The following is an 18,240-nucleotide window of genomic DNA, read 5'->3' as shown; positions in this document are numbered from 1 at the left end:
CAAGGCAATGCACTTCGTGTAGTGCCTTTTGGAGCAGCTGGAAAGCGTTCACTGCACGGTCCTTATTGAGACAGGAAAGTTGTGCCTTGGGAAATTGAAAAATCTGGGGGGTTTTTTTGGTTTGTTTTTTTTTTTTTAGGAGAGAAAATATGTCCTGAATGCTCCCCAATGTCAGAAGTATCTTCACTGTCTGAAACTGGAACTGTTACTAGGTATAGAGATATCAAGGCAGAATAAGTGATGTGTCTGTTGTTGGGATTTTTTTTGTTTACTTTAAGCTGGTTGCTAAATCTAAGCGATGTGCCTTGTTTGTATTGAGACGGTTGGATGATTATCTAAATTTTTATTGTAAGCAAAGAGAAATTACTGAAAATCTAATGAGAGGTGTTTCTTTAGCTCAAGTGGGCATTTGGAAGATGATTGTGAGGGTTCCCGATATCTTTATTTTCCTACTCATGTAGGAGTGCTTATAAAAATAGCACAGAATTCTAACAGCAGATGTGTCCAAAATGCCCTTGGTGACTCATTTTAAAAAGGGAAATGCCTTATGTGTAGTTATTGTAAGCTTGGTCTGAATACTGATTAATTTTTGGTAATCTTGATTATTCAAGATCTGCAGACTTACTAGACCCTGATGGCACCTGCTTTTTTTCCTCTTTTTCCTTGGTTTTAAACTTTCTGAAATGTCTGTAGATATTTAATTCTGAAATTGCAGGTTGTTACTCCATAATTAATGAATTTGTTCGTTTGTTTCTCTTGGAGAATCAGACAGGAGCTGACCTCATTCATATGCAGAGGAATTCTAGGTGCGTTTATTAGAGAGAGAAAACAAAACATGTAAGTCAATATAGCAAATATAAATAGCTGTTTATAGTATGTGCCCTCACCAAACAATGGCTACGCCTGCCCTCATTTTCCTCCTGCTCCAGGCAAGCAAGTAGCATCTAGAGAGGTGACTTGCCCTCTCCTTCACAGGCACAATCAGCACACGGGGAGAATGATGCATCGACCGGGGATGTTGGCTCATCTAGTGACAGAAAGAGAGGCCCCAAACTTCATTTTTAGGCCCTGCAGCTATTAGTTCCCCCCCGCCCATGATTTTTCTCCTTTCTGTTCCCTTCTCCAGTTTTTCTTCAGTAGCCATGTGAAGGGAGCTGCACCAGGTTTTGGATGAGGACTCCAGGAGATAACTGAGCTCTCCTCTCCCACTGAGGGAAAAAACAGCATTTACTGTTGAAAAGCACACTGCAAGTTATATTTTAATTAGAGTGTGTTTTGCTGCAGTGTTATTAAAATATGTGTAAAAAGCTTCCGATTAGTGGAGTAGTGTGTTTTGTTATTGTGCTTTTTTTTATTTCAGATTCTTATCTTTGCCTTAGAGAGAAGGAAATGAAAACATTCTGGACCATAGCATTCGTACAAACAGTTTGTGTCGGTGATTTTTTTGTGAAGGCTGCTTATGAGTTTGACTTGAGGCATTATTGACAACATCTAACACTAGAAGAATATAATACTTGAGTTGTTTTATTGCATGGCATTTCAAGAAGAGCACAGCTGGAGTTGAGCTGACTCTGTCTTTCAGTTGTAATGAAAAGCTTTCCACAAATAAATACAAATGAATGGGGACTTGAATATTGAAGGAGCATTACATTATTTTTACTGTTCCCCAAATCTTCTGAGATTTATATAAGCAAAGCCAAACCAGTTTAAAATATATGATTGTTAGCTGGCTGTGATTTGATTCAGATACTTTACAACATTTTGGTATGGCAAGTCGAAATGAAATGAATCAACTGTGCGTCAAAGATCATAATTCTATGCTCTCAGAAAATCTCCTAATGACAGCTTTTTTTTTTTACAATTCCTTTTTCAAGGTCTCTTTTTTGTGAGAAAAATACTTCTACTTCGTGCTCTCTCTCCCTTTCCACCAGCGTTACAATTTTCCATGGATCAGAAGTTAATGGTTCCTGGTGAGGAATCTTTGCATATGTAGTGCTGAGGAAGATCGGGGTCTTTCATGCCACCTCATATACTGATGAGGATACCAATGTCTTACACATAACTGGTCGCACATAAATCGGAACTTAAGTTTGTGGCAACAGTTGTTCAACATGGTAAGAGAATTGCTTATTTGGTAGAGCTAACCCTGGAAAATGCAATGTAGGTAGGTTCAGTGGTTTGCCACTCTGAAAAGTGAAAAATGCATTATTGCTCTTCCTATGTGTCCCACCTCCCATGTCTGACTGCTTAGTTTTCCAGCTCAGTTATGCTGCTACATTAGTCCCTAAAGCTGTGCTGTAAACCAGATGGTTGAAATTTCCCATCTGACTTTAACAGTGGTAACTTCACTGCTATTAGAGGGCGGTGTTACATTAAGAGAAGAAGAACTTCTTTAAACTTGATGTATGTTTTTCTGGTTTGCACCAACCAGTATTTTTTAAGAGAATATATTGGATTATTTTTATCACAGTTAACACTCTGTACCTTAAATTCTCATGAGTTTTCTCGCCCAGAGTCCATGCCTTGAACTGATCGAAGAGATCTAGGTCTCCATGGCTCACACCTGCTTCTAGGTGTTTTGTGTGAGGAAGCAAATACTAGGTCTGGCACAAAAAAAACCCACCAAAAACCCCCGAGACTGTGCCTGTAACTCTTTTTATTTAACAAATTAAGAAAATCTGCTATGGTCACCTTCAAAATAGTTCCCTTCTTAGTTGACACACAGCTGCCTACGATGCTGCCAATGTTTAAACCAATCCCACAGATCATTTTCTGAAAGGCTGTTGAGAATCTCTGTCATTTTTGCTTGCACATCTTCTACCAAGAAAAAAGGGTTCCTTTGAGCACTAACGTGGTCTTTGAGATCTCTCCACCACAAGGAAATAATGAAAAGTTTCTATCATGAATTTCTCCAGTTTCATTTGAAACTTGATGTTAACTTGCTGTACACTCTTGCATGCTGGTATTTTCTGACCAAGAGTAAGAAAATGTATGTATTTGAGCATGCATCCACTCATACTGAGTGAAGTGATCAAGTTGAGCCTCAGCTCACTGTGACAGGTTAGAACATATTCTGTAACCATCTCTTTGTCTATCCTCCCACTCTTGGTCCTTGAGCTACAGGGTTAGTCTCGTCCCTTTGGATTAGAACTCACATAGCTGAGGGAGACATGGTGTTTCACAGCTAAATGCTGTTCACAAGTCTTTGGCCTGATTCCAGAACATAGTTGTGATTTCATTAGAGATGTTTTAGGCATATGTCCTGCTATGTGTGCGTTTAATTTGCAGGAAGATGTAGAATAGCTTTCTTTAGCCTTTGTGTGGTTAGATGAATTAGCAGAGAGATATGTGTACTGGGATATAAAGCAGTTGGTAGTATGCTGTCCTCCTTACAGTATCTCAGAGTTAAAATCATGATGCACTTAATTCAGGAGATATTCCTTCTCTTCCAGCTCTCACTGATGTTACTGTGAGGGCAGCCTCATCAGTTTGGTCTTATAGTTAAGTCTTCTTTTTGTCTGCAGTGGTTGCCAATTAATTTCAAGTTTTATCTGCAGTGGTTTCCAGTTAATTTCAAGCCCTCAAAAGGGGCACAGTGATTTGGCTTAGGGCATGTTAATGGTTTAATAACTTCACTGAAAGTGAAGATTTAACTCTGGAAACATAGGGAGAAAGTTAACTCAGCCCTTTGTGTTTCCCAGTTAATCAACATAGAGCTTGTATAGAAAGAGTTCATGATTTGGAACTCTGTGGCTCAGTGGCTTTTGCGTTTCTTATACTTCACATATTCTTTGCAGGTGATTTTAATGTGTAGGCTGTGTTGACAAACAAAAAGGAAAAAAAAAGCTACAATACATAGAGATTCTTTGTGGATCAGGAATGGTAAATGTCAAAGTCTAAAGAATAATAGAATCAAATAGCTTAAAGATCTTATTTCAATAAATGGGATTTAAAATAATAAATATTTTAACTTAATATTTTCAATATATCTAAATATTTTAATATATTAATAGTTGTTGAGTGCATTGGTTCATCCATAAGCAAAGTCAATACTCAAATACAACAAAATAGGAATTTGAACAACTTGATTTTGTAAGCAAAATCTGTGACCATGGCAGGGGGATTGGAACTAGATGATCTTTCCAGTCTTTGCCAACTCAAACAATTCTATGATTAAAAAAAAAAAATAAGTAAATGAAGGAACCTTCCAATACAAGCACAGAGCAGTTCATTGCCTGAGATGGGTTGGAGGATAGGTATCTAAATATTAATTAGAAAGTTACATATCAGACGTCTATAAACAAATAGTTCCTTGAATATATCCCTCAGAAGAAACAAGTAACACAATTGTTAGATTCAAGGCTGTAGAGTATTATTGTGGACTGTTCTAATTGGTGTGTTTCAAGGTCTTTTGTGGATAAACAGATCACATGTTGAATATTGTCTCTGTACTGTATATTTCTAAATGGGTTTTAAGTGCCCCTTGTAGACAGGGTGAGAACTAGTAGGCTGGGCTGAGTGTCTCATGAACAAACAAGTTGCTGCATGTGTCTTAGCTCTGGGTGGCCATTTGGCATTCCTGAGCTCCTACTGTCTACTATTTTTTCTTTTTTTTTTTTTTTGACAGCACTCTTTTGTTTAAGGTATTCCACTTTTTAACTTGTAGTCTATTTTTCTGGGTGCCTTTGCCTGAAGATTACAAAACACAAGTTTCCCAGTGTTGGAAATCTCCCAGTGTGATTCCTTTTATTTTATTTAAATTCTGAAACGTGCTAGAAAGCTCTAGGAATGTCAGCATCTCTGAAACACACAGATTTATTTTTATGAACAAGAGGGAATGGCCTCAAGCTCCGCCAGGGGAGATTTAGGCTGGACATTAGGAAAAAAATTTTCACAGAAGGGGTCATTGGGCACTGGAACAGGCTGCCCAGGGAGGTGGTTGAGTCACCTTCCCTGGAGGTGTTTAAGGCACGGGTGGACGAGGTGCTAAGGGGCATGGTTTAGTGTTTGATAGGAGTGGTTGGACTCGATGATCTGGTGGGTCTCTTCCAACCTGGTTATTCTATGGTTCTATGGGTAAATTCTTTATTTAACCTAACAGGATATTTCTATCCAGACAGTCAAGTTTGTGATTCTTTAAAAACAAATAAATCATGTGAACATGGTGAGCAGTGCTTGACATATTGAGTGGACAGAGGCCTCATGGATTTGTAGCCTTCCTTTCCTGCCTAGTCAAAGATTAGTTTATAGACTATGAAATGTCACTGACTTCACAAAGATGAGCTATAAAGCTCACCAGAGGGAGAATTAGTACTTGTCATCTCTCCCTACATCGGTTTTTTTCCTTCCCTTAGCTATCGTATTTCAAACCCCACGCCTTGGTTCAGCCCACACACAATTTTTGTAACCAGCTTAGTCAGGGATGTGATTTCCTTTCCTGCTCCTACCCATTACACTTTATTTATAGCAGTAATGCCTACTTTTGGGGAGTCACTGCAGTAAAATGGTTCCTCTCTTTGGAGGGGGTGTAGCCATAGAAGCAGTCTACTTTTGTGTCAGTGTATCTTCCACAGCGTGGCTTGACTGCTATAAGTACATGGATCTAATCAGAACAGTTTGTCTTCTCGATTTTGACATGGCTGTGTTGAAGAATCTTAATGGTTCTCACCAATGTCCCTGGATGGGACAGGCTTGGAAATGTGTCCATGCAGGTTCACAACACCTGCTTTCAGCACTGTCTCAGGGCACGGGGGATACTCATTGTATCTGGGCGCACCTCCTTTGATGTGGTACCAGAGGCTAGTGGTGCAGTTAGTTGCAATTGCATCTCAGCTGGAGTTGAAACAGCCAAACAGATTGAAAAAAAAACCACAAAATATCTTCCATACTTTGGCAAGCTGCATTGTTGTTATCTTTTAACACCATGAATGTCAGTAGTTAACTTCTGGTATATAATGTGTAATTACAGGGCTAAGGGGAGTAACCTCAGTCTGCATTGGCTTTTATTTTATTTAAGATTATGAAGAGTGCCATTCTGTGTATGATTAATCAGTAAAAGTCTTCACTGAAACTATGCACTCGTTTTTAAGTTACTCTGCAGACTCTGAACTGCTGCAGAATGCTTCTGCCATCAGGCACAACAATGCAGGGATTTTTCAAGCAGCTGTTTTTTAGGGTAGAGAAGAGGACTTATTGTAAGAGTTGCATAAAGCACTTCACAAACCATGCATTTTTTTCTCCTTTCTTTCCTTTCCCTTTCCCTTTTTCCTTGACTTATTTATACCATGCTAGACAAAAAGGTAAACTATGGGCAATACCTTAATACCCTTGGCAACATTTATGCTTTCTACATAAGGGTGGTTCTGTCTTTTAAGTTGAAATTGGTAAGCAAGGGGTTTTTCTTCAGAAGGACAGCTCTGTTGTAAGATCACACAGAAGCAGATCACTGTGACCAGCTGGGTTCTGCCTTTGAGCAGATAATTCTTGCAACGTAATCTTTCTAAAGCAAGCTCCCTGTGTCTGTGCTGCAGGTGTGGCTGTGGAGGCATGCTGGAGCTTGGAGGGGCCAAGGAGGAGCACCCTACAGCTTGCTGGTGCCATCTGACGGTAAGCTTGCCTGGCAGACTTCCCCCCTTCTTATCAATGCCAGCAAGTTTTTTGTTTATTTTATGGGAATAGTGTGAGATGATGTTAGTTGCATGTTATATATATATTCGAGGAATAGAAGTGCTGTACTCATTAAAGAAATCTAGAATGCTTTGTGCGGTTTTCTTCATTCATTTTTTGTTTTAAAAACAACTTTTAAAATCAGCTGCAACTTACAACATGACTTTTTTCACTTAGTTTTCTTTTCCCTTCCCCCAGAAGTAACTATTAATTACAGACATGGTCTTCCTGTGATAACTCTGACGCTACCCACAAGAAGTGAACGCTGTCAGTTCACTGTCAAGCCAATGGTGACCACCGTAGGGGCATTCCTGCAGGATGTGCAGAGAGAAGACAGAGGAATTGAGAGAGCAGAAGCCCTTGCCACAGGTATCTTACATTTCTGCCATTGCTCAAAATGAATACACTCCTTTTCAAAGGGACTGTACTTCTCTTCTGAAGCGTGAGTTCAGTTCTCCATCATGCTTAGCATTGTTGCTGTTAAGGTAGTTCTTGAATGCTCTGAGGTCTATTTGCATTTCAGATTTTATATCTTAGTCCTCTTGGAAAGGCTGATTAAAAATGCAAAACTGGACATACTACTGTAGCCTTCCCTGTATCCCAGTATTGTCCTCTATTATCTTTTTCAGTTAGCTTTTGTTTTTAATGTTGTCTTTTAATAAGTTCCTTTGGTTTGATTTCCTTGATATCTCTTTCTTTCCTTCAAGATCATTCTTAAATACAACCAGTTGGGCTCTTAAATGTGATGTCTGCCAGTTGTTCAGTGTTACCTAGACCTGGAAGAATCCTTTTACCTCACTACAAACTTGAACTTGCATGGAAAGCTTACTAAGAGCTAACCAACCAGATAACACGTGCAATGGGCAGTTTTTCTGAGACTCTTGGGAGGTTTCATTCATCAGCTGGAATACAGTACTTCAGGGCCCTTGGGTTGTAAAGAAGAAGCTACGCTGATATGGTAGCATTCATATGGTCTTTCCTCCTTGCAGAATACTGGTTATGCCATTGTCCCAAGTCTTCAGGAAATTTTCTCAAGCTCTGCTCACTGTTTTAATGTGTTATGTCTGTTTGGTCTGCCTGGTCTGCTTGTCTTGGTCCAAGAGAAATACTCAGTCTTAAAAGTAGAACTGAAATGTAACTTTCTTGTCTGAATCTGGCAGAATAGGTACTTCAGTTTGGCCAACTAAGCACATCTATTTCTTCCCTTCCCCTCTCACACCCCTGGAATCATAGAATCATTTAGGTTGGAAAAGACTTTTAAGATCATTGAGTCCAACTGTTAACCTAGCACTGCCAAGTTCACCACTAAACCCTGTCCCTAAGCGCCACATCTACACATCTTTTAAATACCTCCAGGACTGGTGACTCAACCACTTCACTGGGCAGCCTGTTCCAATGCTTAACAACCCTTTTTTGATGAAGTAATTTTTCGTAATATCCAATCTAAACCTCCGCAGCACAACTTGAGGCCATTTCCTCTTGTCTATCATTTGTTGCTTGGGAGAAGAGACCAACACCACCTTACTGCAATCTCCTTTCAGGTAGTTCTACAGAGCAACTAAGGTCTTCCCTCAACCTCATTTTCTTCTGGCTAAACAATCCCAGTTCCCTCAGCTGCCCCTCATAAGACTTGTGCTGCAGACCCTTCACCAAATTTTTTACTCTTCTCTGGGGGTACTCCAGTGTCTCAATGTCTTTCTAGCAATGAGAGGCCCAAAAGTGATCACAGTACCCAAGGTGCGGCCTCACCAGTGCTGACTTCAGGGGCTCAATCACTTCCCTAGTCCTGCTAGCTGCATTATTTCTGATAGACTACAGGATGCTTTTGGCCTTCTCGGCCACCTGGGCACAAGGCTGGCTCATATTCAACCAGCTATTGACCAACACCTCTAGATCCTTTACTGCCAGTCAGCTTTCTTGCTACTCTTCCCCAAGCCTGTAGTGCTGCACGAGCTGGTTGTGACCCAAGTGCAGGACCTGGCACTTGGCATTGCTGAATCTCACATAGCTGGTCTCAGCCCACTGATCCAGTCTGTCCAGATCCCTCTGCAGAGCTTTCCTACCCTTGAGCAGATCAACACATGTGCCCAATTTGGTGTCATCAGCAAGCTCACTAAGGGTGCACTCTACTCCTTTGTCCTCTGTCCACTTGTCCAGAACACTGATGAGGAGATTAAGTCCCAAGACTGAATCCTGGGGAATGCCACTTGTGACTGGGCACCAACTAGTTGAACTCCAGTCACCGCAAGAATTTGGGCCTGGCTATCCAGAGAGTTTTTTTATCCAGTGAAGAGAGCATCCATCCAAGCCTTGAGCAGCCAGTTTCTCCAGGAGAATGCTGTGGGAAACAGTGTTAAAGGTTTTACTAAAGTCTAGGTAGACAATAACCACAGCTTTTCCCTCATCCATTAAGTGGGTCACCTTGTTGTAGAAGGAGGTGACATTAGTCAAGCAGGACCTGCCTTTCCTAAACCCTAAAAAGGAGAGAAAGAGAGAGATGAAGAGTGGGAGAGAGAGAAGGAAGGGGAAGGAAGCCAAATCCCTGTAGAATGATTTCTTTTCAATCAGGTAACACATAAAAGAGGAGAGGATGAGGTTAAGGAAGGTTGGTCCAAAGGCTCATAACTGGGTGCATATGAGCTTTGCATACACAGGAAGTTTGAAGCAGTTGATTTCGGTTTTTGTTTGGTTTGTTTTAGTGCTATGTTTGCTAGGCAGGTAAGGTAGAAAATTATCTTGAAAAGATATAATTTTATATGAGGCTGTTGTATCTTTAGAAGCCACATAACAAATGGTCATCGTCAACAGCTTACTTTTGCATTAACATCGAAGTTTTCACTAAAAAGGATTTCTTACTGGGGGAGGCAGGGCTAGTAAAAAACATGTGCCAGCAAACAGTTAACTTCTGAGTACTGTTATCTGTGGGGAGACATCCCTGACAGAGTTATTTGTGATGCACTGCTGAATCCCATTCTTCTGTGGTATGTCAGCACGAACTAACTATGCATTCTGCTTCAGTGCAGATATCTGTCATTTGTGAAGCATAAGATAATTTCTGTAAGAAACCTATAAGTCTGCCATTTTTTTGCATGAAAGGGCAGCAGGTTCCAAAGTGGAAAGGAATTTGGGCCATTTTCACCTCATCTCATCTGTTTGACACCACACCAGCCTCCTCCTCCTTTGAAAGAGAAACATTGTCAGCTTTGATTAAAACCGTGACTGTAAAAGAGTTCTCTGCTCTGTATTTTTCCAGTGCTGGGGGTTGTAATGTTAGACAACAGCTTAGATGTTTAATTTATGAGGAAACTGATACTGTAAACTGAAACTATTGGTCAAGTACTGAGAGTTTAATTTAAACATTTATTATTAAAGAAAAATTATGAAGCCTTGATTTAGTGCAGACACTTCTTCTGTGTCATTTAGCCATTAAATGAAACCCAAGCTTAACTGAAAGCATTTGTGCTGTGCATGATGAATCACTTTCATTTTCTGTGGATTCGATTTTGGTCCTGCAAAACTTCTGTAGATAAAAAAATGGCCTTTGGACCACATTTGACTACTTGTGCTTAGGTACAGTAAGGGAAGTAGCCTGTTGCTGAAAGCCTGTGGGGTATTTTCTGAAATAAAACACCACCCTTCCCTGAGACATTTTTGCTTTTCAGTTAATGAGAGGTTGGACAGGTTAATAAATCAGTGTTGTATCACATCCAGAACAAAGAGCCTGTCTGGCACTTCTTTTGAAAAGCATTTTTTGCTTAAATGTCACTTTATAATGTCTCTTTAATAATTTACATGCAAATGAGCTTTGATGTTCTATTATACTGTGAAAAAAAAAAAAAGGAGAGAGAAATGAGTGGATGGACACATTAAAATTTCAGATTTTGGACTGAAAGTGGTAGGCTTCCAGGTTTGCCTTGCTACCCGCACAGAGTGGGGTCAGGGAGCCAGCTGGTGTGTAAGTGAATAAAAAATTGTAGGTGTGGGGTTATCTCTGGTGCCTTTCTTAGTGGGCACATGTCAGATAGATGGAGGAGCTGGGGCAGTAGCAGTGTGACAAATATTTACATACAAAAATCTTCATATTTTGTAGCCTTATCATTATTCATCTTGGCAGTAAGAGGAGATGCTGTTTTCCACCTACCCCTTGGCAGGGGAAAACCAGGTCAAATAGCTGCTGTGGAGCAGCTGCTTTGTGGCTTTTGAACCCTCCATACCACAGTGATGTTTCTAGCAGCAATGGTGTGTGGCTTCATGGTTCTTGGACCATCTGAACCCTCTGAGGGACTGGTTTTTGTTACCTGAAGTATGGACAAGGCTGAGGTACTCAGTGACTTTTTTGCCTCACTCTTCACTGGTAAGGGCTCAAGCCATGTTGCCGAAGTCACATAAGGCAAAGGCAGGGACTGGGAGAATGAAGAACCACCCACAGAAAGAGATAAGGTTTGAGATTATCTAAGGAATCTGAAAGTGCACAAGTCCATAGGACCTGATGAGATTCATCCATGGGTTCTGAGGGAATTGGCAGATGAAATTCCTAAGCTGCTATCCATGATGTTTGAGAAGTTGTGGCAGTCTGGTGAAGTCCACACTGACTGCAAAAGTGGAAACATAACCTCCATTTTCAAAAAGGGAAAAAAGGAAAATCCAGGGAACTAGAGGCCAGTCTAGTGGCCTCTGTGCCCAGCAAGATCATGGAACAGATCCTCCTGGAAACTCTCCTAAGGCCCATGGAAAATAAGGAGTTGATTGGTGACAACCAACATGACTTTGCTAAGGACAAATTGTGACTGAGAAATTTGATGGTCTTCTATGACAGAGTTAGAGCATTGGTGGAGAAGGGAACTAACATCATCTACCTGGACTTGTGCAAAGCATTTGACACTGTCCCACATAACATCCTTGTCTCTAAACTGGAGAGAAAGGGATCTGATGAATGGAGCACCCACTGGAGAAGGAATTGGCTGGATGGTCGCAGTCAAAGAGTTATGGTCAAGGGCTTGATATCCAAGTGGAGACCAATGACAAGCAGCATTCTTCAGGGGTTGGTATTGGGACCAGCGCTACTTAGCATCTTTGTCAGCAACATGGACAGCAGGATTGAGTGCACATTCAGCATTTTGCCAACACCACCAAGCTGTGTGGCACAGTCAACATGCTGGATGGAAGGGATGGTAGCCAGACAGGCTGGAGCAGGCTTGAGAGGTGGGCCCATGTGAACCTCACAAAGTTCTACAAGGCAGAGTGCAAGGTTCTGCACCTGCATGGGGGCAGTCTGAAGCACAAATACAGGCTGGGCAGAGAATGAATTGAGAGCAGCTCTGAGGAGAAGGGCTTAGGAATGCTGGCTGATGAGAAGCTAAGCATGACCTAGCAATGTGTTCTTGCAGCCCAAAAAGCCAACCATTTCCTGGGCTGCATGCAGAGACGTGTGACCAGCAGGTCAAGGGAGGTTATTCTCCCCTTCTGCTCCACTTTCATGAGACCCCATCTGAAGTACCGCATTCAGCTCTGGAGCCCGCAGTACTGTTGGATTGAGTCCAGAGAAGGGCCACAAAGATGATGAGAGGGCTGGAGCACCTCCCATATGAGGGCAGGCTGAGAGAGTTTGGCTTGTTGATCCTGGAGAAGAAGGGCTCCAGGAAGATGTTATAAAAGTCTTCTAGTGCCTGAAAGGGGCCTACAAGATAGCTGGAGGGGGACTTTTTAAAAGGGCAGGCAGTGATAGGGCAAGGGATAACAGTTTTAAGCTGAAAGAGGGAAGATTTAGTTTCGATATTAGATACAATTTTTTTTCTGTGAAGGTGATGAGACACTGGCACAGGTTGCCTAAAGAGGTAGTAGATACTCCATCCCTGGAGGTATTGAAGGCCAGGTTGGATGAGGCTGTGAGCAACCTGATCTAGTGGGAGGTGTCCCTGCCCATGGTAGGGGGTTTGGAACTGGATGGACTTTAAGGTCCCTCCAACCCAAACCTATCTATGATCCTATGACAAAACAGATCTTTTAAATTTCAGCAGAGGTTTTAGATTACATCTACCTTTGTGTATTGAATGTAAAATAAGAAGAGTTCAATTTCTTATTTGGATGCAGCTGGCTTTCATGTTCAAGAAATCAGATGTATTCCCAAAGTGCTAATCTTGCAAGATCTGCTGTGTTAAGCATGCTCTGGGAAAGTCTGCAGTGTGTCTGTACTGTTAGATGAGAGTCTTTTCATATATTGAAGTTGTGGTCCATCTACTGGTGGCAATCTTTTCTAAGTCCTAGGCAGACACAAATACTGCCTTTTGGGTAAAAGGGCCTTTGACAAAGAAAAATGGTAAAGAGGGGATGGAAAGAAGCAACAAATATAAAATCAGGATAAAATCTTCAACAACCAGCTTTCCTGATTGAATGTCACGGTTGCCCCTTGTCCCTGATTTTAAGTCATTGAAAGTAGATATGATTGATTTTTCTTAGCCTGTTTACTGTGTTGCTGATGGGTTGGTATTCAAGTAAATCGTTGCATGAAAAAGAGAAGTAGAAATGAGTACTCCAGAGCTTTTCAGCCTCTGTGGCTCCTGCTCTGCCTTGTACTGGGCAGTCTAGCTGTCAACTCCCAGTCACAACTGATATTGAAACAGAGTGATTTCAAGTACCATTAATAAAAATCTGAACACCACTACTAATGAGAATTGCTCCTTTTGACTAGAAGAGGTTTAAAGGAAGACATATATATTTAACTGAGGATAAGGTCTTTGAAAGTCTATTAATTTCCCCAAACTCTTCATTCTGTGTGAGGATAGAAAAACAAAAATGCAGAACTTTATGTGGCAATTTGTTGCCGTTCTATGCAAGACTTATCTTCTGCCCTGGCCTTCCCAGTGTGTCGGTTCTAGTCATAATCATAGCACAAGCAAATGCAAGTCTGGTCATAGAAGTGACAAGTCCAATGACTAGAGAAAGCACTCAGGCACACACTCTGTGTTGGTGTCCCTCCTTACTGTTTAGTATCAGTTACCAGAGTTACTGTAAGTACCATTCCCTTCCGAACATTGTTAATAAAGAGCTCTAATGCTTTTTCAATGGGATATCAGCTAATATTTAAGATTCTTTATGATAAGTGATATAAAACTTAAATCTTTCTTCTGCAGATGGTAACAAGGTCTCTGATGCAACCTTGATGGAGGTTTTATTGATGAATGACTTTAAACTGGTTATCAACAACAAGGCATACAGTGTGTCACCGCCTGTAAAAGGTAAGAATGATGCTTAATAACCTTGATTCTTTCATTTCATCTAGTGAAAATCATGGGAAGTCTCAGAAAACTGGAACCTGTCTGGTTAAAGGAATTTATCTTCTTTTTTTTTCACCATTGGATGGTCCTGTTTGGGGGGGTTGGAGGTGGGGAAAGAATGAAGAAAGGTGGGTTCTTGAAATGTTTTATAAGACATTTTCTTTTCAGATAAACTGAGTAGTGAGCATGCTACTGAAGTGGAAGATATCAAATCCTTGGTTCACAGACTGTTTGTGGCTCTACATTTAGAAGATCACCAGATCAGGAAAGAGAGAGAATTGCTACAGAAACTGGACTGTCTGAAAGAAGAGCTGCTGCCTCTTGAACAGGTTGGAAAGTGGGGTTAATTTTTTTTTTTTAAACTCAAAAGCATTTCTTTTCATCAACAGTAAGTCCTGTGATAGATAAAAATATCAGCATGAGTGACCACGATCTGTCTATTTTGTTCATTACGCAAATGAGTGTCTATTCAAATGTAACTCAAATTATTTTCAGTTCTTTTCATTCCTGTTATGCAGATGTTCTGGGTAGAAATCACAACACCTGGAGACAATTGTCATGAACAAGCTTCAGCATGGCTAGTATTGGGATTGAAAGTCCACTTAGTCACCTGCTGATGTATGAGCTCTGAATAGCCATTACAGAAAAAGCAGAAGCGAGGTAGAAATAATCTGTGGCTTAGGCTAGGATTTTCTGTATCAGCAAGGCAATGAGGCAGACCTTTTGGACTAATGGTTGCCATAATCCAAGAAAGGAAGATATGAACATTGTTCTAGGGCAGGCTAAGCTGACCCAGCATGGGGGGAGGAAGCCAGGAAGAGACTTGACAAAATGTACAAACTTTTCCTTCGATTCAGACCTGCTTTGTGGGGATCCCCCTCAACACTAACCAGAGCTGCCTTGAATGGTAAATGGAAATCCAGTAGACATTAAATACCTAGTGGGAAAGGGAGATGATTTCTTGGGGCACAACAGGCAGATCTGTTTGCCCTTAGATTTCAGTCCTTTTCTATCTCTGCAGAGTAAGTTGGTAAAAGGAGTTCGCAAAAGACCGTGAAAAAGGATCTCGGCCAGCAGGAGAAAACATGGTTGAGTAGATGCTTATTAGTTGTACTCATTGTTGCTTGTACTGGTTTCTCTATTTCTTTTCTTTAGATGAAAGCCAGAATCATGGACAGTGCAGATGCGAAGACATCCAGGCTTCTATGGGTTGGCTTAGCTCTGATGTCAACGCAAGGTGGAGCACTGGCGTGGCTTACTTGGTGGGTCTACTCCTGGGACATCATGGAGCCAGTCACATACTTCATCACTTACGGGAGTGCCATGGCTTTTTATGCCTACTTTGTTCTTACTAAACAGGTAAGTCCTTGTTTTGTCAATGCCTGCAGTATTGTAAGAGAGGATAACTGACTCTGAAAAATCACAATATTTGGGTTCTGATAAAAATATAATTCAGTCAGTAGCCTTTGCATCAGACAGGGACTTGTTTGCCCCCTAATGGGGCTGAATATGAACATTACATTATGCCACATCAAGCCAGGTACTGTTACACATGAACTTCAGACCAGCTGGTGTGTGTAACTACTATCTGTAAGATTTCATAACCTAGGGAATGAAAAGCAATGAAAGAAGTCTCTCCTTTTATATGCAACTTTTGAAGATTACTTCAAATAGTAAACAGCACCTCGCTCATTGCTGTAAAGGAAGAGCAGCTAGTAGTGCAGTGCCAGTTTGTGAATGCTGCCTTAGAGCAAGCCAGGAAGCAAATCCCTGAACAGTAGATTTTATTTTCTGGAGTTTAGGTATAAAGAGTGCAGGGTACAAAACTCTTCGGAAATCTGGCCATTGCATAATTGAAATAAACCTAATTTAGTGCCTGAAAAAAAATTATTGCTTTGTTCTTCATAATCTGACTGCTTTTTCTTGACTTTGAATGAATAGAAATAAATCTAGGACAGCTAAAATGGGGCAGGAAACAGGCTTTGTTTAGAAGAAAAAGGTTTGCTGAGTAACAAAAAAAAAAAAGACCTTAACTGAGCTGCACAAGACAGACTTGTCCTGAAAATCCCCTGAAAATCCTGTAAGTGTTTGTAGAATTTTTTTTTTCCTGTTTTAGCTCTGTATTTTACTCCCATTGTGGACATCCTGATGTTGAACTTCCTGTGATGCAAAACACTGTTATGGAGATATATGGAAGAGTAGCCAATACTTCCTTCCATAATCCCAATGGATCTGTAGACTTCTTGAGACATCAAGTTTCTTTAGTGAAAAGAGGAGGCCTATCTTTTTTTATGAACAGGTGGCTCTGAATGTGAGATTTACTCCTTCTTACTGATTTTTAAGAGGGGCTAAGGCATTCCTACTTTTTGCGTATGATTTTATAGAGAGATTACTACTTGGCTTTTTTTGAACAGCTGCTGGTGCCATTGCTTAAGACTTGGAAATAAGTCTTCCAGAAATATTAGCTGAACTTCCTTTGACTTCTTGGAAACTGTCCCTTGACTCCAGTGGCTCCAGTTGTGAAGATCACGCTGTCTTTATTATAGTTGAAAATTCCTCTAAGTGCAATAGAAATTATTCCTGACATATATATAAGGCCCTTATGACCTATGAGGGCATAACTTCATATAGAGCCTCTTAACAGAACATATGTATATGATGAATTAGATAAATCTTCCTGAAACAGGCTGAATTTCTATTGAAAGTTAATTTGTACAGATGATCTCCTGACCTCTAACCCCAAATATGTGCCCTGCTTTCATCACCAGGACTACATTTACCCTGACGCTAAAGACAGGCAGTTCCTCCACTACTTCTATCGGAAATCCAAAAAACAGCATTTTAACGTGGAACGATATAACAAGCTCAAAGAAGACCTGGCTGAGGTATTTAAATACAGTCCTTAAATGTCAAGGCAGCCTCTGGGTTAAGACTTTTTCAGTAAACTCAGCTAATAGGAAATTGACCTCAAGGTTTTGCTACTTATATTCAAAACAGTGTATTGTTTATCGGCCAATTTAAGCTGTTCAAATAACCATACAGTGTTTGCCACTGACATATAAACTACTTCAGTAAGTCATCAGAAAGAGAGACTTTAATGAATTATTTTAAAACAAATAAGGCAGTTTATCAGCCCTGCATATCTGGACATTTTTCGTGTACTCTAATACCTGGCTTTTTTTGGCCATGTTCATAGATTAGCCGCATTGCTTTTGGAGACATTTATGTTTGCTGCACTATTGTGGTAACACAATCTCCTCCCTTCCTTGGAAGGATACTGTCTTGCACAGTTCAGCATTTGACATCTTAATCCTATTCCTTTGGTAAAAGGCTTAAATTTACAGAATATGGGTAACTGGATGGAAAAGGTGGTGTGTGCTCCAGCAGAAACTTCATAGCCTTCACGAAAAAGCATAGCAGATCTCTCACTTCTTACTCCCCCGTCCCATCACATCAGCACCGTGTTCAATGTCTTGTAAAAGAAACTACCCAGTTTTAGTTCAGGACTGGTGGTTTCAGGGTATTGTTTCATGAGCCGCATTTGACATGAGGCTAGAGTAGCGAGTAGGGTAGAGTGGAGTGGAGTGGAGTGGAGTAGAGTAGAGTAGAGTAGTGCTTTCTCAGTAGCCTGCAAGTATGATTTTTGTAATCATGACTTGAGGAAAATAATACTTTGGGTGTGGGTGAGTGGGTGGATGGGCAGGGCTCATGCTTCTCCCTGGCTGAATGACTTGAGCAGGTCTGTAAATGTTCAGCGTCTCCTGTTCAATTAGTTCAGTTTCTTGTCTAGAAGACCAGTGCCTTCTCAGAAGGGAAAGATACTGGATCTATGAAAAGGACAGGAAAACAGAGGGTTGCAAAAGAATGAACTCTCACTCTTTCTTGCACTGGCAGGCAGAAGAATTGCTGAGACGTCTGCGCCAACCTCTGCACCTGAGGCTTCCAATCCAAGAAATCAGTGACAAGGACTAACTTTGGTTTTGTATATATTAGAATTCCCCTTTCAAAGCTGATACAAACACTTAGTTACTCTACAGAAATTGGGTATTTTTGACCACTATGGTTTTGAAAGTTGCAATAAATATCTATAAAAATTATCTGGTCACTTAAGGGTTTGCTGTTTGTTTGTTTTGTTTTGTTTGTTTGTTTGGCTTTATTTTAACCCTATAAAGAAGCTGCTGAAGCAAAAATCTTCAAGATATCTGTAGGTCTCGTTAGTGAAATGGAGGCATTCTGCCTGCTGGTAAAATGACAGGGATGGTTTATACAACAAGGGCTCTCTTTTTAGTACCATTTACCA

General features: G+C 40.7%; 2 protein-coding genes across 3 annotated transcripts in view; both read left to right on the top strand.

Moving 5' to 3' along the window:
• SEC24B (SEC24 homolog B, COPII coat complex component) overlaps nucleotides 1–8,946 on the top strand; it is a 103,414-nt gene extending 94,468 nt beyond the window's left edge. The window contains exon 23 of the mRNA XM_069855514.1: nucleotides 8,937–8,946. The gene's annotated coding sequence lies outside the window, so the exon portion shown is untranslated. The remainder of the gene's footprint in view (nucleotides 1–8,936) is intronic.
• MCUB (mitochondrial calcium uniporter dominant negative subunit beta) overlaps nucleotides 1–18,064 on the top strand; it is a 54,631-nt gene extending 36,567 nt beyond the window's left edge. The window contains exons 2-8 of one of the 2 annotated variants that reach the window (XM_069855515.1): nucleotides 6,531–6,606; nucleotides 6,865–7,035; nucleotides 13,797–13,901; nucleotides 14,109–14,269; nucleotides 15,096–15,299; nucleotides 16,709–16,825; nucleotides 17,835–18,064. In XM_069855515.1, coding sequence (XP_069711616.1) covers nucleotides 6,531–6,606; nucleotides 6,865–7,035; nucleotides 13,797–13,901; nucleotides 14,109–14,269; nucleotides 15,096–15,299; nucleotides 16,709–16,825; nucleotides 17,835–17,912 — 912 coding nt within the window. In that variant the 3' untranslated portion in view covers nucleotides 17,913–18,064. The remainder of the gene's footprint in view (nucleotides 1–6,530; nucleotides 6,607–6,864; nucleotides 7,036–13,796; nucleotides 13,902–14,108; nucleotides 14,270–15,095; nucleotides 15,300–16,708; nucleotides 16,826–17,834) is intronic. The other variant, XM_069855516.1, reaches the window with a different exon arrangement.
• The last annotated feature ends 176 nt before the right edge of the window (nucleotides 18,065–18,240 follow it).

This window comes from Phaenicophaeus curvirostris, chromosome 4 (assembly GCF_032191515.1).
Source record: "Phaenicophaeus curvirostris isolate KB17595 chromosome 4, BPBGC_Pcur_1.0, whole genome shotgun sequence".
Lineage (NCBI taxonomy): Eukaryota > Metazoa > Chordata > Aves > Cuculiformes > Cuculidae > Phaenicophaeus > Phaenicophaeus curvirostris.
The sequence above is the reverse complement of the archived record's forward strand: the minus strand, read 5'-3'. Positions and strand labels throughout refer to the sequence as shown.